General features: G+C 35.4%; 1 protein-coding gene across 1 annotated transcript in view; it reads left to right on the forward strand.

The window, feature by feature from the left end:
- The window catches only part of ADAM32 (ADAM metallopeptidase domain 32), a gene marked incomplete at both ends in the record, with an annotated part of 188452 nt that overhangs the window by 160445 nt on the left and 1506 nt on the right, over positions 1-26501 (forward strand). The window contains 4 exons of the mRNA XM_080796289.1: positions 10168-10270; positions 10845-11004; positions 19842-19874; positions 24459-24533. Coding sequence (XP_080652415.1) covers positions 10168-10270; positions 10845-11004; positions 19842-19874; positions 24459-24533 — 371 coding nt within the window. The remainder of the gene's footprint in view (positions 1-10167; positions 10271-10844; positions 11005-19841; positions 19875-24458; positions 24534-26501) is intronic.

Here is a 26501-nt window from a genome sequence, read left to right on the forward strand (position 1 = left end):
GGAACCTCTTGAACCTCAACCGCAGCAACTTCTTCCTAGGAACATCGCCAAAGGCAACGGAAGCAAGGGCAAAAATGAACTATTGGTATTTCATCAAGATCAAAAGCTTTTGCACAGCAAAGGAAACATTTAACAAAACCAAAAGACAACTGACAGAATGGGAGAAGATAATTGCAAACGACATATCAGATAAAGGGCTAGTATCCAAAATCTATAAAGAGCTTAGCAAACTGAACACCCAGAGAACAAATAATCCAATCAAGAAATGGGCAGAGGACGTGAACAGACATTTCTGCAAAGAAGACATCCAGATGGCCAACAGACATATGAAAAAGTGCTCCACATCACTCGGCACCAGAGAAATACAAATCAAAACCTCAATGAGATACCACCTCACACCAGTCAGAATGGCTAAAATTAATAAGTCAAGAAATGACAGATGCTGGTGAGGATGCGGAGAGAGGGCAACCCTCCTTCACTGTTGGTAGGAATGCAAGCTGGTGCAACCACTCTGGAAAACAGTGTGGAGGTTCCTCAAAAAACTGAAAATAGAGCTACCCTATGACCCAGCGATTGCACTACTGGGTATATATCCTAAAGATACAAACGTGGTGCTCCAAAGGGACACGTGCACCCGAATGTTTATAGCAGCAATGTCCATAATAGCCAAACTGTGGAAAGAACCTAGATGTCCATCAACAGATGAATGGATAAAGAAGAAGTGATATATATACACAATGGAATACTATGCGGCCATCAAAAGAAATGAAATCTTGCCATTTGCAACGACGTGGATGGAACTAGAGGGTATCATGCTTAGCGAAATAAGTCAATCGGAGAAAGACAACTATCATATGATCTCTTTGATATGAGGAAGTGGACACGCAATGTGGGGGGTTTGGTGGGAGGTAGGAAAAGAAAAAATGAAAAGATGGGATTGGGAGGGAGACAAACCATAAAAGACTCAATCTCAAAAACAGACTGAGGGTTGCTGGGGGAAGGGGGGATGGGAGAGGGTGGTGGGGATATGGACATTGGGGAGGGTATGTGCTATGATGAGTGCTGTGAAATGTGTAAACCTGGCGATTCACAGACCTGTACCCCTGGGGATAAAAACACATTTTATGTTTATTAAAATAGAAAAAAAAAAAAGAATCATGGGGAGAAAGCCATGAATTCCATGCTATGCTTTCTCCTCTTCTGGAATTCCGCTGTTCTCCTTGGTAAGTGAACTTGGTCTTGGTCGGATTTCTTGCTGATCTTCTGGGGCAGGGCCTGTTGTCTTGATTCTCAAGTGTCTGCCTGAGGCGGAATTGCACCAGGCTACGTTAATCTGCTCGGGTTCACTTTCGGGAGCTTTTGTTCCCTGAACACTTTCTGCTTTCTGTTGCGCTCTGGAGGATGGGAATGAAAATGACACCCTCCCAATCTCCGGCCCAGAGGACCCGAGAGCTCAGGGCCCCATTCCTCAGTGTGCCCTTGGAGAAAAGCGCTCAATCACTCCTGTCTCTCTGGCCTCTGGTCGCGCTCCGAGCTCACCTAGCCTGTGACCAAGTGTCTCTGTCTCTGGCCCACAACCCCGTCTGGAGTCTCCAAACCCAGCAGATCCCTGCACTCTTCCAGGGTGGTCTCCCCGGATCTTGTGTGGGTCTCTCCTCAAAGAGCAGTGGTCTGACTGTGCCACAGATCACAGTTTAAGGTAACCCCAAGTTGAGAGCTCGCTCTGTCTCTGTAGCCTGCTTCCCCACTCTAATACCTGTGATCTCTGTGACACTCAGACACCCCCGATCCTTCTGTGACCCTGCGGGACTTGCAACCACACTGTCCCCACATGGGCTTAACCCCGGCTTAGCCTCTGGAGCAATGTCCCTCAGTGGAGCAGACTTTTAAAGTTTTGATTTTGTGCTCCATTGCTCCGTCGCTTGCTGGGAGCTGGCCCCTCCTTCTGTGGTCTAGCTTCCTGTTGCTTTGAATTCACTTCTCTGCAGGTCCTACCTTTCAGAAAGTGGTCAATTTTCTGTTTCAAGAATTGCTGCTCTTCTTCTCTTCGATCTCCTGTAGGTGTTTGGAATGGTTTGATAAACTATCTAGCTGATCTCCTGCTACCTGATGTCATCTCAGCCTGCTACTTCTCTGCCATCTTGACTCCTCCCCCTATTTTATTTTTAATATTTGTCAGTTTGATACATGAAAAAAGGTTCTCTACTATGGTTTTATTTAATATACTTTGACTATTGAACATATAGTGAGATTGAACATATCTTCAAATGTTTAATAACCATGTGTTGATCTTAAAACTATTTCTTATAGTACAATTGCTAGTTTGTAGGGTTGTCCTACTTTTAACTTTTTGAGGAAGCTCCATACTGTTTTCACACAGTGGCTGCAGCACTTTACATTCCCACCAACAGTGCAGGAGGGATCCTTTTTCTCCACATCCTTGCCAACACCTATTACTTCTTGTGCTGTTGATTTTTGCCATTCTGACAAGTGTGAGGTGATATCCCATTGTAGTTTTGATTTGTATTTTCCTAATAATGGGTAATGTTTAGCATATTTTCATGTGTCTGTTGGCCATCTGGATATCTTCTTTGGAAAAATGTCTATTCAGGTCTTCTGCCAATTTTTAAATTGGATTATTTGTTTTGGGGGTTGTGTTTGTAAGCTCTTCATATATTTTGGACAAGTTCCCTTTTTCAGATATGTCATTTGCAAATATCTCTACCTATTCCATAGGCTAACTTCTAGTTTTTTTTTTTATTTTTTATTTTCTATACTGTGCAGAGGCCTTTTATTTTGATAAAATCCCAATAGTTTATTTTTGTTTTTGTTTCCCCAGCTTCAGGAGATATTAACCTAGAAAGAAGTTGCTACACCTGATATCAAAGAGGACTGCATTCTCCTCTAGGATTTTGATGCTTTCCTGTTTCACATTTAGGTCTTTAATCCATTTTGAATTTATTTTTGGATATGGTGTAGGAAAGTGGTCCTATTTCATTCTTTTATATGTGGCTGTCCAGTTTTCCTAAAACCACTTGCTGAAGAGACTGTCTTTTTCCCATTGGATATTCTTTCCTGCTTTGTCAAAGATTAATTGACCATATAGTTATGCTTTGACTTCTGAGTTTTCTATTCTATCACATTGATCTATGTGTCTGTTTTTCTGCCAGAACCATACTGTGTTGATCACTACAGCTTTGTAATGTAACTTAAAGTCCAGAATTGTGATATGGCCAGCTTTGCCTTTCTTTTTCAAGGTTGCTTTGGCTATTTGAGGTTTTCTGTGGTTCCATACAAAGTTTAGGATTATTTGTTCTAGTTCTGTGAAAAATGCTGTTGGTATTTTTTTTTTAAGATTTATTTATTTATTTGAGAAAGAGAAAGAGAATGTGAATGTGGGAGGGGCAGAAGAATAGGAGGAGAGAGAATCTCAAGCAGATTTTGTGCTAAGCATGGAGGCTGAAGTGGGGCTCAATCCCACGACCCTGAGATCATGACCTGAGCCAAAATCAAGAGTTGGCTATTTAACTGACAACCAGACACCCCAAAATCCTGTTGGCATTTTGATAGGGATTGCATTAAATGTGTAGATTGCTTTGGGTAGTACAGACATTTTAGCAATATTTGTTCTTCCATTCCAAATGGAATGTTTTTTCATTTCTTTGTGTCTTCTTCAATTTCTTTCATCAGTGTTTTATACTTTTCAGAGTACAGGTCTTGAAAGACCTCTTTGTTTAGGTTTATTCCTAGGTGACTTATTGGTTTTGATGCAGTTATAAATGGAATCAATTCCTTGATTTCTCTTTCTGTTGCTACATTATTAGTGTATAGAAATGTAACAGATTTCTTTATTTTGATTTTGTACCCTGTGACTTTACTGAATTCAGCAATTAGAATGCTAAGTATTTACCTAATGAATACAAGAACATTAATTCAAAATATACATGCATCCCAATGTTTATAGCAGCATTATGTATTATAACCAAATTATGGAAACTGCCAAAGTGTCCACTGACTGCTGAATGGATAAAGAAGATATCACACACACACACACACACTGGAATATTATTCAGCCATAAAAAGAATGAAATCTTGCTATTTGCAATGATGTGGATGGAGCTAGAGAGTATTAATGCTAAGTGAAGTAAGAGAGAGAAAGAAATACCTTATGATTTCACTAATATGTGGAATTTAAGAAACGTAACAAATGAGCAAAGTGGAAAAAAGGGAGAGGCAGACCATAAAACAGACTCTCAACTCTAGAGAACAAACTGATGGTTACCAGAGAGGAGGTGGGCAGAAGGCTGGGTTAAATTGGTGTTGAGAATTAAGGAGTGCACTTTGATTGAGATGAGCAGCAGCAGGTGTTGTATATCGAATCACTATATTTTACATCTGAAATTATTATTACCCTGTATGTTAATCAACTGAAACTTAAATAAAAACTTAAAAGCAAATCAGTATGTGTGATACTGATGAATCTTAACAAATCTAATATATACATCCAATGCTAAGTTCAGTTTATGTTAAAAAAGTTTAAATCATACTTTAAGAGTATAAACCTAAAATATGTTGTATGTATATTGTGTTCTTACAGTTGAAATATTTTGTTTTGATGTTATGGTAATCATTTAAAAGAATTAAAGCCTCATTTTTTTTTTTAAGATTTTATTTATTCATTTTGAGAGAGGGAGAGAGGGAGAGAGAGAGAAGGAACAAACAGGGGGAGTGGCACTGGGAGAGGGAGAAGCAGACTATTTGCTGAGCAAGGAGTTCAATGCAGTGCTCCACCCCGGGACTTTGAGCCAAAGGCAGACGCTTAACCAACAGCCACTCAGGTGCCCTAAAACCTCTTCTTGATAGATATATTTTAATGAAAAAGTTGTTTCTGCCTTTTGGCCACTGGACTTCTAATTTCCATGTGGTGTCTAAGATGTGGTGCTATGTATATTATCATTTGTCAGATATGTGTAATGGCTGTTTTATTTATTGACCTGATTATTCTCACTAACCATAATACTGTTTTATAGCAGTTGGTAAAAATCAATTAAATATTAATATTATATACATCAAGTTTTCTAATTATTCTTTCTTGGATTATTTATTCGAATCTTTGATATTGTTTTCAGGAAAGTTTGGTGGTCTTTTTCATATGATGTTGAATATTTCTTTTTAAAATTATTTTTCTATTTCCATAGTTTCTTTTTAGTGTGTTTAGGGATCTTTTCCCATCACGTTTAGAGTGTTGGAAAGTTAATAATGTTTGCATATTCATTTCTATTCATGCAACTTACTAAACTTATCACTAGGAACCCCAGAAAAGTCATTACTTTACTAGGAAGAGTAAATTTGCCCTAGAGAAAAGGATATTCTAAATCTTCCCTATCAAAGTTTAAAAGGCTCGATCAATCTGTTTTGCAAGTAACTTAGTTGCCTCCCAGCACAAAGTATAACAATCTTTAAAGGAAAGCAACAAAATCTATACATTCTACAATATAATATCCACAATATCTAGTGTAAAACTTTTAAAAGTAAGGAAATATGCAAAGGGGGAGAATTATGTGACCCATACCAGAGAAAAAATTAGCCAATAAGGACAGACCCCAGAATGTTTAAAATGATATAATTAACTGACAGGGACTTTTTAAAGTGATTATTATTCTCAGGGACTTAACAAATATTAACATAATAATAAGAGAAAGAAGAGATATAAAACACACATGGGATTTCTGGAAATGGGAAAATAATATAATTAAAATGAAAAATTCTATGGGTGGGATTAACAACTCAACAGACACGAAAGATAATTTCAGTGAATTTAAAAATAAGCCAATAGAAACTATTTGAACTGAAGGAAAAGGATTTAAAAGGATTGAAAAAAAATGAATAAGTAATTCCTGGGATGATATCAAATGGTTTGGTATATCTGTAATTGGAGTTACAGAAAAAGAGAGGGGGCTAGAAAAATTTTTTACAATTTTCAAAATTTGGTGAAAACCATAAACTCAAAGTTCAGAGAAATTCAAGAAATCTTAAGCCAGAAAAACACAAAAAAACACAAAACACAAGAAATCTTAAGCCAGAAAAACACAAACACATGTGAAGGCACATTATAATCAAGTTACTGAAAACCAGCATTAATGATAATATTTTAAATGTGACCAGAGAAGAAAGACACATTGTGTCCAGAGGAGCAATGGCAAGAATAACTTCAGACTTTTTATCAGAAAATATGTAAGTCTGACAACAATTAAATTACATTATTTAAATGTGAGGGAAAAACTGTAAAGTAAGCATTCTATAACCAATGAAAATATTTTGAAAATTAAGGGTAGAAAAGACTCTTTTTGATATGAACATCTGAGAGAATTTATCAGTAGAAAATATGCACTAAAGGAAATACTAAACTATAGGTAGAAGGAAAATAATGTCAGATGGAAATGTGGATCTAAAAGCATTGAAGAGTGATGGGATGAAAAATATGTGGATAAAATACTGTATTTCATTTAAATGTTTTTTTTAAAAAAATATTTTATTTATTTATTTGGCAGAGAGAGAGAGAACAAGTAGGCAGAACAACAGATAGAGAGAGGGGGGAAGCAGGCTCCCCACCGAGCTGAGAGCCTGATGTGGGGCTCGATCCCAGGACCCCGGGATCATGACCTGAGCTGAAGGCAGAGGCCCAACCCACTGAGCCACCCAGGCACCCCCTTTTAAATGTTTTTTAAAAGATGATTGACTATTTCAAGTAAACAATAATAATGTATGATGGCATTTGTAACATACTTAGACAAAATAGTTTCTGTTGTTTTTAATATTTTATGGATATTAAACTATTCATTTATCTGTTGGTGATAATTTGATAGTTTCAAGTTTTGGCTGTTTTGAATAAAGCTGTTTTGAATGATTTTTACTGTGGTAAAAAACAAAATTTGCCATCTTAACATTTTTAAATGTGCAGTTCAGTAGTATTACATATATTTATATTGTTGTGAAACAGATCTCCAAAACTTTTTTATCTTGGAAATATGAAATGCTAATATTCTTTTTGGTATTCTGAGCACCCAGTTTCCAGTGTGGGTGATAGGATTCCTCCTATACCAAAAAGCAATTCTTGGACACCAGCAGAATTCAATTTCAATTCTATCTACTCAAAGGTAGATATCAGGTTCCATAAGTTAAGGGTCCTGTCCTACAAGACTGCATGCACAATCCCCTCCCTGTACATATGCCAGTTTCTATCCGAGGTGATATCTTAGGCTATCACCTGTGCTTCAGACCAATTGGCTATAGATTGGAAGTTCCAATGACTTTCTCCTTGGCAACTCAGTTCAGACATCAATTGCAAGCCCAGGTTGTTACCTGTACTTCTAACTGGCTATAAATCAGAGGTTCCCAAGATTCCCTCCTTGGATTCAATTAATTTGCTAGAGTGGCCCACAGTACTTAGAGAAGCATTTTGCTTACTAGATTACTCTTTTATTATAAAAAGATATAATTCAGGTACAGCCAAGTGGAAGAGAGATGTATAGGGAAAGGGTGCCAAACTTCCATGCCCTCTCTGTATGCACACTGTCCTCAAATCTTTACATGTTCACCAACCCAGAAGCTCTCTGAATCCTGTCCTTTTGTGTTTTATGGAGGCTTCATTGCATAGGTACAACTGATTGAGTCATTGGCCATTGACAATTGATTCAACCTCCCTGAAGGTTGGGGAAGGGGTAGAGCAGGACTGAAATTTCCAACCATCTAATCATATAGCCACATGGAATCACATGGATTCCACTGGCAACCAGCTCCCATCCTTAGATGCCTTCAAAACTTAACTTCATTTATGTAACAAAAGATACTTTAATCTCTCTCAAACATAGGAAATTATAAGGGTTTTGGGATCTGTAAACCAGAAACTGTGGACAAAGACCAAATACATGTGAAAAATACATCACTCATCTGAATGATGAAATATTTATTCCTTATAAATCACAATATTGCAATACCCATTAGATGGTAACTTTCCTTTCCTGTATTCCAACAGTCTCTGAAAACCCCCATTCTACTTGTTTTGATGATTTTGACTACTTTAGATACCTCATATAAGTGGAGTAATACCATATTTGTCTTTTATTGATGACTCATTTCAGTCATCTATGTTTTAGCATGTGATAGGACTGCCTTCCTTTTTAAGGCTGAATAATATTCCCTTGTATGTATGTACCATATTTGGTTAATACAGTCATCTGTTAGTGGACATTCGGGTCGTTAACATGTCTTAGCTCTTGTGAATAATACTTCTGGGATCATAGGTGTGCAAATTTTCACTTTGAGACTCTGCTTTTAGTTCTCTATTATAGTAGTCATCCTAATGGGTATAAGATGATATTGTAATTTTCATTTGTATTTCTCTTATGACTATTGATGTTGAACATCTTCTAGGAGTTTATAATCTTAGAGGTCTTACATTAGGTCTTTAATCCATTTTGAGTTTATTTTTGTACATAATGTGAGATAAAGATCTAATTTCATTCTTTTGCATTGGATATCCAGTTTTCATTTGCAGGTAAGACTTCCAATTGAGTGGGCTTGGCATCCTTGTCATAGATCATCTGACCATATAATTAATAGATTACTGGTCGCAATAATTGAATAACTGAATAAATAAATGAAATAAGTGGATAGAAAATTCTTTCTTATAGTGTTATCAATATAGAAGGAATAATGAAGTTAAATAATTATGAATGGATATTCAAACTAATCAGTGAAATTATTATGAGGATCCAGATGCTTACAGAATCTCACAACTATTTCCTCATAGATTACTTATTAATTGCAAATGGAAGCATAGAAACTTACAGTGGAAAAACCTGGAAGACAGCAATTAACCAAGTGATCCAAAAGTAACAAGACAATATTAGGACAAACTGACAACATGTATCTCCCGAGAAGGACACATCACTTCTGTGAAGTATTTCAGAATAAAAGTACACACACACACACACACACACACACACACACACACGCACACACAGCACAGCATAAAGGTGGTATGACAAAAGCTGGGACAATGGATACCCTGAATAGAACACTTTTTCCCCCTCTGTACATTTAAGTCATGGAATTAGATCCAAGTTGTTGAATAGAGATCTTAGAAACTGAGAGATATTTTATCTTATTTTGAGAGGAAGAATAGCAAGAGGTCAAGGGCAGGGCCCCTGAAACCAGATTACTTAGGTTTAAATCCTTTTTCCATCACTTACTAGCCGTTTGACTTTTGACAAGTTAAATATCTATGCCTCAGTTTCTTCTTCTATATAGTGGGAATAATAATAGTCTCAAACCTCACAGGGCTGTTGTGAGGACTTAATGAGTAAATCTAAGTAGTAGTCAGAATAGAGACTAACACATAGTAAGTACCATAAAGGTGTTTGCTATTACTATTTCATTTATTTATATATTAATTACAGAAGCTGTCAGTTCCTAATCTAATTATCTGATGGCCTCTTGGAATACAAAAACCCTTGGATTAAGAATCGAGCAAACAGGATCACTTGGATGGCTCAGTTTTTTAAGCATCTGACTTCAGCTCAGGTCACAATCCCAGGGCTCAGCAGGGAGTCTGCTTTTCCTTCTTCCCATTCCCCCTGCTCTTTCTCTCTTTTTCTCTCTCTCAAATAAATAAAATCTTAAAAAAATAAAACAAAACCAAAAACCCACAACCCAATCCTGGTGAAGGACAGTGGGATTGTAGATACAAATATTTCAAGCTAGCACATAATGTCACTGAACTTGGAGATAGGAAGAGATGTGCACAACCAGTTCTGGAGGTGGTGGTCCTAGCTGGCTCCAGGGTACCACTGGGTGGGTCTCATTCTCATTAGAATTTAAGGATATGTTTCTGAAATTGCAAACTAAGTTTTCAGGTGAATATTTGAAAGTTAAATTTTCTTGATGTAAATTCTATGGGCCTCTATAGCTTTTTAAAAAACTGTGTGTATGTTTTTGGTGTGTGCATTAGAAACCAAACATTTGATTTGTAGGATTATCTCTATAAATAAATAAAATTACACTAAATGAAAATACAAAAGTAAGCTTTATGATCCATCTGGTAATTTTACTTCTTATGAGAAAATAGTTTTAAATGATCATTTAAGTTTTTAAAAATGATCCTAGGTATGCAATTCCAATGAAACGTGCCATTGCTTTGAGGGCTACCGGCCTCCATTTTGTGAAAGGCGTGGCAGAGAAGTTTCTAGTTTGTCTGGGAAGCAGGAGGGCAAGTATCTAATATCTTTACATATTCAGTTAATAAATTCTCAAATTGCTTATCTTCATAAAAACAAAGGTAGATTTTTGATGCCTAGAAGGCAATATTTACAATTAAAAGGTAAACCGTCTTCTTTTCAAGAAATGAAAACCAAGTATGTCTTCTTAATCTTACTCTTCTAATATTAACTCTCAATATCGTGATTGAAACTGAGAATATCTTTTAAATTTTTATTTACTGATATCATTGACTTTCTCCATTAGGTTGTCCTGTAAATTTGTTGGATTACATGATTCCACGTTATATATTATTGACGTTTTTGGGTCCAACTTAATGGTGCTATAGTGAGATTTTGCTAGAGCTATAGTATAATGTAGAGTATGTTGGAACTTTCTGGAACTTTTTTCTAATCTTTTAGAGAGGTTGTAGAGATGGTTTTAAGTATTATGATTCTGTTATTATTTTTCTATGTTCTTTGAATAACAACAAAAATTAAGAACATTGTAATTGGTTTGCTGCAACTTGAAAGTAAAGTAGATGGTTTCAGTTTTTTACTCTGATTTTTAATATATTCTATTTTTAGGTTTAACCATTGGAAGAGCTCTTAGAAAGGCTGAAAAGAAACGGTGGCTTCTAGGTTTCTACATTGCGTTACCTGTTATCATCATAGCAACCATAATAGCTGTTTCATGGAATAGGTCGAAAAAGTGGTTTGCCAAAGAAGAGGAGTCCCTAAGTAGCGAGTAAATTGAATTTGTGTTCCAAAACTTTAGTACCGTTTGACTCTAGTCATATATAGGGCAGTATCATAAGCAGCAACCATACATTTTACAGTGATTTTGAGTAGTATATAAATATCTCATTTAATTTTGTGAGATAGTTTTGAATATCCCCATTTTAAAGATGCAAAAATTTGAGAGTATAATTTAAATAATTTGCTAAAGTTATTGCCTTAGAAATTGAGAGAGAAAGAATTCAAATGTGTCCTATCTATTGCTTTCTAATACTTTAGTGGTTCTCAAATTGTGATCTGTGTCACTTGCAGGAGAACCACTAGAAATATTTATTAGAAATGCAGATTTGGGGGTGCCTGGGCTTCTCAGTGGGTTAAGCCTCTGCCTCCAGCTCAGGTCATGATCTCAGGGCCCTGCGATTAAGCCTCACATCAGGTTCTCTGCTCAGCAGGGAGCCTGCTTCCCCCTCTCTATCTGCCTGCCTCCCTGCCTACTTGTGATCTCTCTTCCCCTGTGTCAAATAAATAAATAAAATCTTTTAAAAATCTAGATTTCTATACCTTATCACAGATGAAATATTTCAGTTTTCTTTGTGGCCTTATGTAAGAAATGACTGTAAGAGTATTCTCTGGGTAAAGTGTTCAGAAGGCAAACTATACTTTAGCATGTTTAATTTTTTTTTTTTTTAAGAGAGTGTGCACAAGTGGGGGAAAGGGGCAGAGGGAGAGGGAGAGAGAGAATATATATATATATTTTTTAAGATTTATTTGTTCTGAGAAAGAGGAGTGTGCAGCGGTGAGGGGCAGGGGGAGAGAGAGTCTGAAGCAGGATCTATACTGAGCATGGAGCCTGACCGGGGCTTGATGTTATGACCCTGAGGTCACAACCTGAGCCAAACTGAGAGTCAGATGCTTAACTGACTGAGATGCCCAGGCACCCCGAGTATATTTTAATTTTTTTAAAAAATCGTTTAAACACAAAGAGAACAAAGTGATGAAAATTCATTTACCCACCAGTAGAAATAAACAAATGTTAATATTTTTCTTGTTTCTTTTATGAAATAAACCATTGTATTTATAGCTGCAGTATCTTTCTGTTATTATCTCCCTCTCTGCAGAGAACAACTTCTACACTGAATGTTAGTATGTATTACATGTTTTTGCCACACATGGCTGTATCAGAGTGCCATATCTGGAATATAGCTTATTTATTTATTTTTTTTTTGGAATTGTATATAATTTTAAATATTTACACATTCCTTTTTTTTTTAAAAAAGATTTTATTTATTTATTTGACAGACGGATCACAAGTAGGCAGAGAGGCAGGCAGAGAGAGAGAAGGGAGGAAGCAGACTCCCTGCTGAGCAGAGAGCCCGATGCGGGGCTCGATCCCGGATCCTGGGATCATGACCTGAGCGGAAGGCAGAGGCTTTAACCCACTGAGCCACCCAGGCGCCCCTACACATTCTTTATAGATACATTTCCTCTTTTAATTTTGTTTGTGTGTTTTCTTTTTTACCTTTTTCGTGAGCAGTCTTCTCAGAGGTTTTATTGGTAATTTGAAAAATATAACTTTGGGGTTTGTTGATATCTCTATATTTCCTTAGTGTTTATTTATTTAAGGATGTTAAATTTTGCTCTTTTCCTCCTTTCTGCTCTCTTTTTTTGCTCTGTTTTAATTCTAGCTTTCTTGAGTCTAAAGCTTTTTCTAAAATTAATTTTCAGTCTTTCTTATTTCCAACATGTGCTTTCAAGCTAAAACTTTCCCTTTTATATATCATTTCATGTATACTCTTCAGTTTTTAATATAGAGTTGACATTCAGTTCAAAAAATTAGAAACTTCTAGTATGATTTCTTATTTGAATTCTGAGTAAATTATAGTCTTTAGTTTCCAATTAGATGATTTATTTTTGTTGCTGAAAAAATTATTTTCTAATTTTATCACCTTATTGGGAGAGACATGTTTCTACAATTTATTCTTAAATGTTGGAACCAGAAGGGAAGTCAATTTTTGTAAAAATGTATTCTTGTGGGTATACTTTAATTACTGCAACATGTTTGTTTTTTTGTTTCAGTGTTCCAAGATGTTTCAAAACAAACTTTGTAATTATGTTGTTTCAAATCATTTTATATGTATTGGGATTTCATCCCCATCGGCTCATTAATTTATTTTCTGTGAGAAGCAAACTAAAGTTTTTCAATATTTCAATTTCATGGCTTTTTGAAACTTCAGCTTTATTATTCTGAGGCAATGACAATTCATTAATGCTCAATTTAGTTACGCTTTCTTGACATATTATCTTTTTTAAAAAATATTTTATTTATTTATTTGACAGAGAAGGATCACAAGTAGGCAGAGAGGCAGGCAGAGAGAGAGAGAGAGAGAAGCAGACTCCCTGCTGAGCAAAGAGCCCGATGCGGGGCTCCATCCCAGGACCTGAGATCATGATCTGAGCCAAAGGCAGCGGTTTAACCCACTGAGCCACCCAGGCGCCCTGACATATTATCTTTTTATCATTAATTTTATCTTAAATTCTATTCACACTGTTTTAAATTACTGTATCAACTTGCTCTTTGAAATTTAAACTTACCTAGTATATCTTTTTTCATCCTTTATTCTCTCTCTTTTTTTTTAAAGATTTTATTTATTTATTTGACAGACAGAGACCACAAGTAGGCGGAGAGGCAGGCAGAGAGAGGAGGAAGCAGGCTTCCTGTGGAGCAGAGAGCCTGACGTGGGGCTTGATCCCAGGACCCCGGGATCATGACCTGAGCCGAAGGCAGAAGCTTTAAACCACTGAGCCACCCAGGCGCCCTCATCCTTTATTCTCAATCTTCCTTTGTTTTTAGTTGTTTTCATATAAACAGCCTTATACGGAATACAATAGTGGAGTTTGTTATGCATATATGCTTAGTATATAATGACATATATTTAGACTGAAAATTGCCATTTTATTTTTTCTTATTTGCCATCTTTTTTTTTTTTACATTTTTTTTCCTTTTCCTCAAATCCATTTTCTTTCTTTCTTTTTTTTAAAGATTTTATTTATTTGACAGACAGTGAGAGAAGGAATACAAGCAGAGGAAGTGGGAGAGGGAGTGGGAATGGGAGAAGGAGAAGCAGGCCTACCACAGAGCAGGGAGCCTGATGTGGGGCCCAGGTTCCTGGGATCATGACCTGAGCCAATGACTAAGCCACCCAGGAGCCCTAAATCCATTTTTTAATTGTGTTTTTTTCTGTTCTTTTTCTTCTGTTACTTTGCACATTTTTATGTTGTTTTTGTTTTCAAATGATTTTCTTTAAAATTTAGTGTTTAATGTTATACAGTGTCTAAATTTAATCATTTTATATGGTCATCTGAATGACACCAGGATCTTATAACACTAGCCTCTCTTCATGTATTTGTTTGTAATTTGGCTTTTCACTTGGCCCCAAATAAGTCAGTGTTGTTTTGTTATTGTTATATTTAGTCAGTGCTTTCTAGGCTAACTTATTATATTTCCCAGGTCTTTGCTTACTATTCCTTTCCTTTAAACTTTTGTTTTGAAATAGTTTAAGAAATATAAAAAGTTGCAAAAATAGCAGAGATTTTCCTTATCCCTTTCATTTGGGTTTTGCCAATGATAACATTTTACATTAACATAGTGCATTGGGGCACCTGAGTGGCTCAGTGGGTTAAACCTCTGCCTTCGGCTCAGGTCATGGTCCCAGGGTCCTGGGATCGAGCCCTGCATCGGGCTCTCTGCTCAGCAGGGAGCCTGCCCCCTCCGCCCCCTCCCCGCTCTGCCTGCCTCTCTGCCTACTTGTGATCTCTGTCAAATAAAAAAATAAAAATCTTAAAAATAAAAAAGAAAATCCTTAAAAAAAAAACAGTACATTTTCACAGGTAGGAAATTGGTATTGGTACAATATTAATAATTAAACTACAGACCGTATTCATATTCATCAGCATTTACATTTACATACAGTCTTTTTTTGTGCTCATTTTTGAGTATATGTGTGTATGTAATATTAAGAAATTTAATCACATGATTTTTGGTACCATAATTATCACCATTCTTTTAGAATCCTGCTTTTTTCATTCTGGGTTCAACTTTATTCTTAGGAAGCATTGTCTTAGTAGTTACTACGGTGACAGTCCATGTGTAATAATCTGCTTAACTTAGTATGCCTGGGGAGGGCTTTCATTCTCACTCTTATATGGGTATAGCATTTTATGTGAACAATTATGTCTCTAAGTCTTTTTGTGATATGCCATTGAATTCTGGCATTTACTGTTGGTGATGAGATGACTGCTGCCAGTTTAATTAATTCATTTTTATGAATTATGCTAAACTATGTTTCTTCTTTAAGTTAGCTTTCCGAGTATTCTTTTATCCGAAGTCTTGTTACTAAATTATTACCTGTTCTGATGAGTTCGTTTTATTTATCTGGCTCTGAACTCAGCATAATCTTTAATTATAAAGTTTTTCTTTAATTCTAGAAAATTCTAATTATCTATTCAATGATTGACACTTACCATTCTATCTCTTTTATCTTTCTGCAATTCCCTTATTTTAGGGTTTTCAATTCTGGTCTCCATGGTGGTAGTGACCTTTTCCTCTTGCTCCTCCTTTTTCTTCTTTCTTTTGACACTACAATGAGACTTTTTTCTTAAATTTAAATTCAATTAGCCAACATATAGTACATCATTAGTTTTTGATACAATGTTCAGTGATTCATTAGTTGCATATAACACTCAGTGCTCATCAAATCAGGCTTTTAAAAACTGAGCTATAATTTACATACAGTAAAATTAATATTTTTAGTGTGTGTAATTCTATGAGTTTAACAAATATATACATATACCGTGACTATCATAAAATAAAGAACAATCCCATTGCTCCCTAGATTCCCTCTAACCCCGCCTCCAGCTCCTGGTGCTGACAGATCTGTCTTCTTTGCTGTAGTTTTGTCTATTGCAGAATTTTGTATAAATGGAATACAGTGTGTAGTCTTTTGAGTCTGCCTTCTTTCCCGCATTTGAGATTCATCCATGTTGTTATGTGATAGTTTGTTCTTTTTTTTTTTTTTTAAATAACATACAGTTTTATTGAGGTACAATTGACATACTGGAAATGGCATATTATTTAAGTGCATATTCTTTAAGTACATAATCTGGTATGTTTTGATAATTTGAAAAGTAGTCTCATGAAACTCATGAAACCATCATGACAGTCAAGATTATGAAGATACGTATCATGCCCAAAAGCTTCCTTGTGTTCCTTGGTAATCCCTACTCCTTTCTCTGGCATCTCCTTTATCCCCACAATACTGCTGATCTGCTTTGTCACTACAGCTCAGTTTGCATTTTCTAGAATTCTGTATAAATAGAGTTATACAATATGCGCTCTTTATTTTTGTCTGGTGTATTTCACTCATCATAATTATTTTGCAATTCATCCGTGCTCTTGTGTATATCAGTTACTTTTTTATTGCTGATAGGTATTCAGTTGTACAAATATAGCATAATTTGTTCATCTATTCATCTGTTGATGGATGTGTTGGTTGTTTCCATATTTTAGCTGTTATAAATAAAGCCACTATGAACATTCATATGTAAGTCTCTGTGAATATGTGCTTTCTTTTTCCTAGGTTGATAGCTAAGAATGAATGGTAAGATAATATGGTAGGTATATTTGACTTCTAAAGAAAAAGCTGAACTGTTTCTCAAAACAGTTGTACCATCTTATATTCCAGCCACTAGTTCATGAGAATTCTAGTTCGTCCACATTCTCACCAATGTTTGGTGTGCTAATATGTTTATTTTTAAAGTTTTAGCAATTCTGATAGTGTGCAGTAGCATCTCATTGTTTTTAATCTGCATTTCTTTAATGACTAATGATACTTCTTTGTTTCATGTGGTTATTTGTCATCTGTACCTCTTCTTTGGAGAAATATGTGTTCAAATTTTTTGCCCATTTTAAAATTAAGTAATTAATTAACTTAGAGTTCAGAGGTCTTTTACTCATTTATTTTTGTACCTGTTATGCCATGATTTCATAGGAAATGGGTTCCAGCAGTTTCAATTTGAATCTCACAAAGTGATTCTCTAGGTGGAACAGACTGGTGCTCCATCTGAACCCAAGTGCCATTCTTTTTGGTTTCCTTCTTTTCCTGATCATTTTCCTTCACATATTTTAAGAAACGATCTCAGTTTTTAGAGTGCTTGATACACTCATTATGGACATTAATTCTCTTGGCGTAAATCTTGCCCTTAATTTGAGCGGGATGCGTAACATTGTAGACTCTCAGTTTTGCCGTGGTAACATTTGTGGGACGTTCCTTTTTGAACAGTGGCCATTTACTTGATGTTAATAATATCTTAATTGTAGATTCACATGTATGTGGCTAGCGGAACAACTCCATGTTTTCTAAAAGGCCTAAAGAATGTATAGCTAGTGCCGTTCCTCTTTCCCTTTGTATTGGTCTTTTTGACAAATTGCTGGAAGATGATAATTCCAGCTGAAAGGTCCCATTTTTTAACTGGCTTGTCTTTTTATTACTGAGTTGTTCAGATCTTGTGGTTCTTTTAAAAATGGGTTGTTATTAATGCATTCTGAGTGTTCTTTACATACTCTGGATATAAGTCTTATATATGATTTGCAAATAGGTATACTAGTAATAGTCTAAGGCTTCTCTTTTTATTCTTTCAAAGAGCAAAAATTTTAAATTTTTATGAAATCCATTGTGTGAATTTCTTCTTTTATTGATCATGATTTTAGTTTTGTATCTAGGAAATATTTGCTTAACCAAAATTCATACAAATTTTCTCCTATGCTTTCTTCTCAATGTTTTTATACTTTCAGGTTTTGCATTTAGACCTATATCCAATTTGAGTTAAGTTTTGTATAGGTTAAAATGTATGGATAGAGTTGTTGTTTTCTGCATAAGAATATCCAGTTGTTTTAACACTGTTGTTTTTAATGCTTTGCTAAGTGGGATCACAATAGTCACCACTACTGAGGCGATACGTTTTTGAGTAACTCTACGCAATTCTTCAAAACATGGTATTTTAAGTCAGGTGGTGGGAACTCAAGCTATTCTTGTCCCTATGTAAGCACAAAAGATTGCTCAATTTCAAATAATTTTTCTCTGGCTTAAGTAGTTTCCTCACTTGCATTCAGTGATCAGTACTTTGCAGAAGACTCAAGAAGGACCCTCCACATATCACAGGAGCTCTCTCTAGGCAGCTCTTTCCCTCCCTGGTATTTTCTTTGTGAATTCTAATGCCTTGTCCTTCATAGAACCCCAGTTCTATTAGTTCAACTTAGGGAGATTTCTGGGTTTTTCCTGGGTCCTCCTGGCTGTGTGATAGCCTGGAAGCTCTCACCAGGCAATAAGAAGGGTCAATCATAAGTGTCTCAGTTTTTATTCCCCTCTTACAGAAATTGCTATCCTGTGTTGTCTACTATTCAATGTCTGAAAACCACTGTTTCATATATTTTGTCTGCATTTTCAGTTGTGTTAGGCAGGAGGGTAAATTGTGTCTGTTACTCCATTTTGGTCAGAATTGGAAGTATGCCTTTATGGTTTGTAACCACATTCATGTTTATCTAAATCTTGTATTGTGTTAGATTTTTCTTTCATTTCACTAGTTCTGCCGTCACTATTCTGTTAAGATTTGTGGATTCTGTTCTTGCAAAGATCTCTATGGAGATTTAAAATATTCTTATATAAACTTTTATTAATCATTTTTGTTTTTTTGGTGTGTGAATTCATTATTTTGCTGTGGGTGTTGACATTAACTCCTAGTGGTTTGTAATCATAGACCCTTTTATCTTCAGTGTGTATGATTTTCCTTTGAGAATTCTGCATGTTCTGTGTTGAATATGAATACGGATTGTTTCATTTTTGCTTCCTTCATCAATCAAAAGTATTTAAAAACAGTTGCTATGCATGGTGTTCAAGAATTTGTAGGAGTGTGAACTGGAATCCTAAAATTACACTTTTTGGAGGCTTGGGATTCTTACTTCTCTCAGTGATGCATTTTCCCCCATCTACATATCCTCATTATCCTGTTGCATTTCAAAGGCCACAGGTCAGAATTTTTATTATCCATGTTTCAAGGGTGATATGGCTCGTCATGGCTCCCAAGTTGAATTAAAGAACTCAGTTTTCCCACATGCAAAGGCCTGGAACCTCAACTTCTTCTGAGGAAGAGCTATTAAATCTCTAGCTTGAAAGGTGTTATTACTGACTTAGGTGCCCCGGCAGTTATTCAGTTTTAGCTCCTGTTTACCGTTTCAGCTCTCAGTTTCTTCATTTTTACTAGCACCAGAAGTCTTATTGTTAACCCCAGTTATGTATCCAGTGTTTGTGTTACTGTTTTCAGCACTTCTCTGTGTTATGAGGAATGTAAAGAGGGGAAACTGCACTGCCTGCTCACTCTGCCAATTGTCTAGAAGCCAGTATGGGTTTTTTAAATTCATAAAATGTAACATTTTTTTCAAGATCAATGAAAAAAGGTTAAAAGTTGGTGCATGCAGTTCAGAATCAGGGACTCAGAGTCAAATCTGTATTCTATGTTCAGAAGAGATAAGGAAAAAGCAAATCTGTGCCTTTTTGATAGTCTCCTCACTGTGGGATTTGAAATTTACACTCTTTGTGGATGAAGTATATGGGTAAATAAGAATATTATTTATTTCTACCTTTGTTCAGTGATCTTGAACATTGTTTTCTTTATTGGTAACTAGTCTTGTAAAAGAGGTAACACTGCATATAAAATGACCTTTTTATTCATGTAGTTGGCAAGACTTTTTTAGGACTAACATAAGGTACTATTTTTCATTTTTTTAATATCCAGCTCAGAAGGCAGCACTCACACATTTACTAGCAGGTAAGTAAATTAGAAAGTATCTTAAAACACATGTTATAAATTAAGAATGAATTAATAATTCATAATTTTTAGATATCAATTGAACAGATACAAATGGTAAAGTAATGCACTGAAAAGCAGACTACTAATTTATAGCAATTAATTTTTAGTAGTCTTTTATTCACTTAATGTTTGTTGGAAGTCTACTCGGGAAACAAGGATGAAAATAGCCAACTCTACTAAGAAATACGATGTATATAATTAGTAAAGAAAAAGGCTACATAGTGCCTAGAAATAGCCCAACTTGGGTTATATTCATGTATTGCTTGGATAAATAAATAAGCAAATACCTGGCATTTCACAGATTGTATGTGACAAAGCTCAGGTAAAATCTATAGTAGTTATGGATTGGGAAGAACTAATTATATTGACCTAACTGTGCTGTTAGTATTTTGTCCCTATTAGTGTTTCTTAGCCATAAATTCAGTCCTTACTGTTTTATAATTGCTATATGAACATTCTATTTGTTAGATTTTCATAATGCAGCTTTTCAGTTCTTTTACTTTCAATCTTTTATTTAAGTTAGTTTCTTAAAAACAACCTGCCAATGGAATTTAAAAATGTATAATCTCCAGAGTTTCTCGATAGTTGAATTTAATATGGTTATATACTTGTATGTTTGCTGATATATTTAGACTAAATTCTACCATTTTATTTATTTTTTGTTCTATTTATCATACTTGGTCAATATATATTTTTTCCACTATCTTGTAGTCTATTACATCAATTGTACTTTCATTGTTTCTATTAATTTGGTCATTATGTGTTCTAGTTATAGTCTTTAAGTGATATTCTTTAATGATTGAATTATTTTATGGTTATTTAATTAAACTTCAATGTTAATTTTACAATTTCAGATGTAATGAACACTTACAGTTTCTAACCACATATTGATGTAGCCCATTTACCCCTATACATTTTTCTCCACTGTTCCATATTATTATTATTTGGTATTTAATTACTCCTGAATTTTAACCTGCTGCAAACAAGTCATCAGTATCATTGTCATCGTCATTATTGTATTTAGTCAAAACATACCAGGATTTCACTACATATTCACCACTTTATTTCTTCACTATTCCCTTTTGAATTTTGCTCCATCTTTTTATGTTCACTTTCCCATTGGAGAAAGTACAACTCTTAGAATTTCTATCAGTGAGTCTCTGTGTATTAAGCTGTTTTTCTTATCCACCTGAAATAGTCTTTATTTTCACTCTTGAATGTGAGTCTATGTAGTGTGGACTTCTAATAGAGATCAGTTTGCCTCAGCTATTTGAAGGTATGTCGGTGTAGTCTGGCCTTACTGATGATGATGATGATGATGATGATAAACATCTGTCAGTGTGTTTATTCATTTATTCCTTAGTGGTTAATAGGAGTTTTATCTGTATAGGCTTTGTATTTCTATCGCCGTAATATGTTAATATTACCACACACTTAGTGACATAAAACAATATTCACTTATTCTGTCAAAGATGTGTAAGTTAGAAATCCAGGTGGGTGGGGTACATGGCTGACTCAGTCAGTAAAGCATGGGACTCTTGATTTCAGCTCAGGTCATGATCTCAGGGTTGTGAGATCAAGTCCTGGGTTGGGCTCTGCACTCAGCAGGGAGTCTACTTGAGAGTCTCTTTCTCTCCCTCTGGTCTTCCCCCTACTTGTACATGTATGCAGGTGCTCTCCCTTTCTCTCTCTAAATAAATAGATAAAATCTTAAAAAAAAAAAAAAAAAAAGGAAAAGAAAAGAAAAGGAAAAGGAAAAAAAAAAAAAAAGGAATCAGACAGATTTGGCTGGGTAGTCACAAACCTGACCAGAAGGCCTAAAGGCCAGGCTGTGTTCCTAGCTCTGTAAACAGAATCAAATTTCTTACAACTATGGGTCTGAACTATCTGTTTCCTTACTGGCTGTCTGTTGGGGACCCCTTTCTACTCTCAGAGGCTGCCTGCATTGTTTCTCCCTTCATTTTCAAAGAAAATAGGGCATTCAGGTCTTCCTTACGCTTTGACTTCCTCTTCCTTCCTTTTCTGCCAGCAGGAGACTACTCTACTTTTGAAGGCTCACCTGATTGTGTCAGACCCACAAAAATAATCTTTGTATTTTAAAGTCAGTTGAGTCAATTGGAGCTGTAATTAGACTTGCAAAATCTTTTAAGTACTCAGAAGAATGTTTGGATAACCAAAGAATGGAGATCTTAGGAAGCAATCTCTAGAATTCTGCCTAACAAAGCTTCTATGTTTTTTTTCTTGTCCCTAGAGTTATTATTTCATTATAATATATTCTGGTAGAGATTTTTCTTTTTAACTTATAAACTGGACTCAGTATTTTCTTTCAGTGAGAAGACTCACAACTTTCTTCATTTTAGAAAAGTCCTAGATGTTTTCTTTTCAAATATTGAACCTCCTTCAGAGTAAATCCTCTGTTTCTGAATTGCTTCATGTTTCTTAACTTGTCTTTTTATATTCTATTACATTTCTGTTTATCAAGTGTTCTGGGTGATTTCCCTAAACAGTTTAAAAATCAGCAATTTTTTTTCCAGTTCTTTAATTTCTTATTTAATGAATTCTGCTCCTTTATCGATCTCTATGGAAATCCTAAACATTCTTTTTTTAAAGTTTGTTTGTTACCTATAATTTTTTATATATATGAATTCTTTACTTTTCTCTAGCTGTGGACATTAACTCTTAGTGGCTTTCTTCTTTGATTTTAAGGTTGCCTAAGCAACAATGATTATCTCATGAGATTTTCTGTGTGTCCTGCTTTATAAAATCTTCCTTGTGCAGATTATTTCATATGTTACCCTCCTAAGTCATACATTTTTATACTTGTTAGACCTGGAGATCTAGAATTCATAGGAAGCATGGACTGGTATCCTAACCTAAAGTTGGTAAGGCTTGAGGTTCCTGTTTTTCTATGTGATGTTTTTTATATCTACATCCCTAAACCATTTTAAGTTGAGCACTTAGAGTTTCTATGTCTCCAGGTGATCCTTTTCTTTCTACACTTCTTTTTTTAAAAATTAATTTTATTTTAATTTTTCAGTGTTCCAAGATTCATTGTTTATGCACCATACCCAGTGCTCCATGCAATATGTGTGCTCCTTAATACCCACCACCAGGCTCACCCATTCCCCCCGACCCTCCCCTCCAAAACCTTCAGTTTTTTCCTCAGAGTCCACAGTCTCTCATGGTTTGTCTCCTCCTCTGATTTCCCCCAACTCACTTCTCCTTTCCTTCTCCTAATGTCCTCCATTATTCCTTATGCTCCACAAGTAAGTGAAACCATGTGATAATTAACTCTCTCTGCTTGGCTTATTTCACTCAGCATAATCTCCTCCAGTCCCATCCATGCTGATACAAAAGTTGGGTACTCATCCTTTCTGATGGAGGTGTAATATTCCATTGTATATATGGACTATATCTTCTTTATCCATTTGTCTGTTGAAGGACATCTTAGCTTTTTCCACAGTTTGGCGATTGTGGCCATTGCTGCTATGAATATTGGGGTATATATGGCCTTTCTTTTCACTGCATCTGTATCTTTGGGGTAAATATCTAGTAGGGCAATTGCAGGGTCATAGGGAAGCTCTATTTTTAATTTCTTGAGGAATCTCCACACTGTTTTCTAAAGTGGCTATACCAACTTACATTCCCACCAACAGTGTAAGAGGGTTCCCTTTTCTCCACATCCTCTCCAACACTTGTTGTTTCTTGTTAACTTTGGCCATTCTAACTGGTGTAAGGTGCTATCTCAATGTGGTTTTGATTTGAATCTCCCTGATGGCTAATGATGATGAACATATTTTCATGTGTCTGTTAGCCATTTGTATGTCTTCTTCTGAAGCAATTTCCCTGCTGCATCTCAAAGATTAATGGTAATAGCTTTTACTATCCTCCTTTCATGGCTTCCAATTTTAGGGAAAGAAGTCAACCCCAGCTTTCCAGGAGATCTCAACTCCTTAAAGGCTAATGTGGATGACTAATTCACATAGCTCTCCAGAGTCACTCAGCTTTAGTTCCTATTTACCTTTCATGTTTCTAATTTCTCTCTTTTTAAAACTATCATCAGAAATTCATTTTCTTCTCTTAAATTTTGATTAGTGATTTTGTGGGTTTTATTATTATTTTTTCACTATTTCTCTGTGTGGAATAGAAGGGGGAAACTGCCCTGTCAGCCCAGTCTGCCTAATTATCCAGAAGTCAGTGAGCGTTTTAAACCATGACCTGTAATTTATCTGTGGTTAAAGCATTTGATTGGAACCTGCAGGCCAGAATCAGGCATTCAAAGTCAAGCATATATTCTATGCTGAGAAGTAGTAAGGAGAAAAACTAAGCTGTTTTCTTGCTCCTTTCCCTATTGGAGATTTGAAATTTATATCTTTATGGATTGGTACATGTGTAAATTAGGATATTATTTATTTGCATAGCCTAACTTAGTAGTCTTTTAAAATTACTCATTAGTGGTAATTAGAGGTATAAAAGAGTTAACGTAGGTCACAAAATAGTCTAACGTTCATTTATTATCTATGGAGGCAAATTTTTTTTTAGTATTAACCTGGAAGCATTACTTTCACTCTCATTTAGATCTGGATCAGAAAGCAGCAGCCAAACAGATACAGTCAGGTAAGTAAATTAGGATGTATTTCTTAAAATAAGTATGTGTTAAAATAAGATGAACAAACTATCAACAATAAATTGCTAGATATTAATTGAGCGGTAACAATTGGTAAGGTACTACACCAAAAATAACCCATTAGTATTTGCCAGTCTAGTAACTAATGACTAATTGTGTAGAAAAATCAATGTCTTCTTTCTTTCAGTTTTTTAATGTATATTGGGAGTTTATTTTTTGGAAACAAAGGAATAAATGATTGGTGAAATTGTTTCAGAGCTAACTCATAATTGGGGAAGTTTACTTCTGTATTTGGAGACTTTGCAACTAGAAATTCAGTACAAAATTCATGAACAACTGAGCGAATGCTTATCGTGGTCACTTAAGAAAATTTTGCTGAAGAGAAACATCATAAAGAAACAATAATTCTACATCTTCCATAGCCTCTCAGGATCACAAAGTAGTTTTAATTAGATTTCTGTCCATTTCCTGAAAGGTGGATATTTCCATATAATAAGATAGTAAGTCTTTAGTTTCCCACATTTATAATTTTTGGGTTTGGGGTCTTTCTGCAGATATGAAATGTTTAGGAGTTTTCACTCCTCTCTCTGACTTAAGCCTTTATTTACTTGTATGGGGAGCTGGTGTTATTCCTTGTATGTTCTAAGTCCATTGCTAGTCTAAAACACTTCCAAATCTACAGAGTAAATTTTCTAGGTTGCACAACGTGGTTATATAATTTGTCTTATTCTAGAAGAAGGCTTCTTCTTCAATGACAATGCCTCCCTTTCTTATCCTTTATCTCTCTTTTACTATTATGGTCTTCTCTTTATCATGACACTTTGAAGTCATGAGTTACTATCACCAAATTAAAAAATTGATTTTCATTTAACAACAACAACAACAACAACAACAACAACAACAACAACATCTCCTTTGTATGTCAGGGAGTTATCTTATAGTACTCAAATACAGCAAGTCTCAGTTACTTTTTCCTCATCTTGGACATAAGTCTTATACTGTTATCTTAGAAAATAAAAGCTATGATTATCTTGCTCAGCACTGTATAGCCAGCATGTAGTAGAGTTCTTGACTTATGGTAAGTGCTCAATAAATATTTGCTGAATGAATGAATGAATGAATGAATGATTACTTTTAATTTCCACTCCTCTCCCTTGCCCAGGGGTGTGTGCACACGCACACACACACACTGACAAATAGAAAAACTTAAAAACATAAAAAACATTGACATATACACACACATACACACCCATATAACTAATGTTATAACTGCTCTCATTTCGGGGCACCTGGATGGCTCAGTCGGTTAAGCAGCTGCACTGGGCTCAGGTCATGAGCCCAGGGTCTTGTGATTGAGCCCCAGATCTAGCCCCATCTCAGGCTCGCTGCTTAGTGGAGAGCCTGTTTCTCCCCCTCCCTCTGCCTGCTGTGCTGACTACTTGTTCTCTCTCTCTCTCTGTCAAATAAATAAATAAGTTAAAAAAAATTGCTCTCATTTCTTCTTTCATACGTCTTATCCTAAAAACCTGTTGACATAATTCATCTCTTCTAGGATCATTATTTGCCTACACTGAGTGGGGAATGATAGCATTAATTATAGGAAAATATACATTTCAGTTGGTGTAGTATAACTTGGGATGTTAATCCACTGGTCTAGCCTTTTGGCTTGATGTGTACTAGGGAAATATTTCTGGATAAGTTTTCACTTAAGTTTTAATAATGTCACTTGATACTGTTGCTGCACTTTACTAACATAACATCTACACTGTAGTTTTCAGGTCAATTCTTTTTTTGGAATGATCTTTATCTGGTGGAAATTTAGTGGGAAAGGCTGTTGAAGTCGAGGAATGCAGAAAGGAGTGAATCCCAGAATGGTTATATTAATGTCACTTAAACATAATTAATTTTTATTTTTTTAATTAATTAAAATTTTTTTATTTGACAGAGAGAGAGAGAGA

Source organism: Martes martes, assembly GCF_963455335.1.
Source record: "Martes martes genome assembly, chromosome: 2".
Taxonomy (NCBI): Eukaryota; Metazoa; Chordata; class Mammalia; order Carnivora; family Mustelidae; genus Martes; species Martes martes.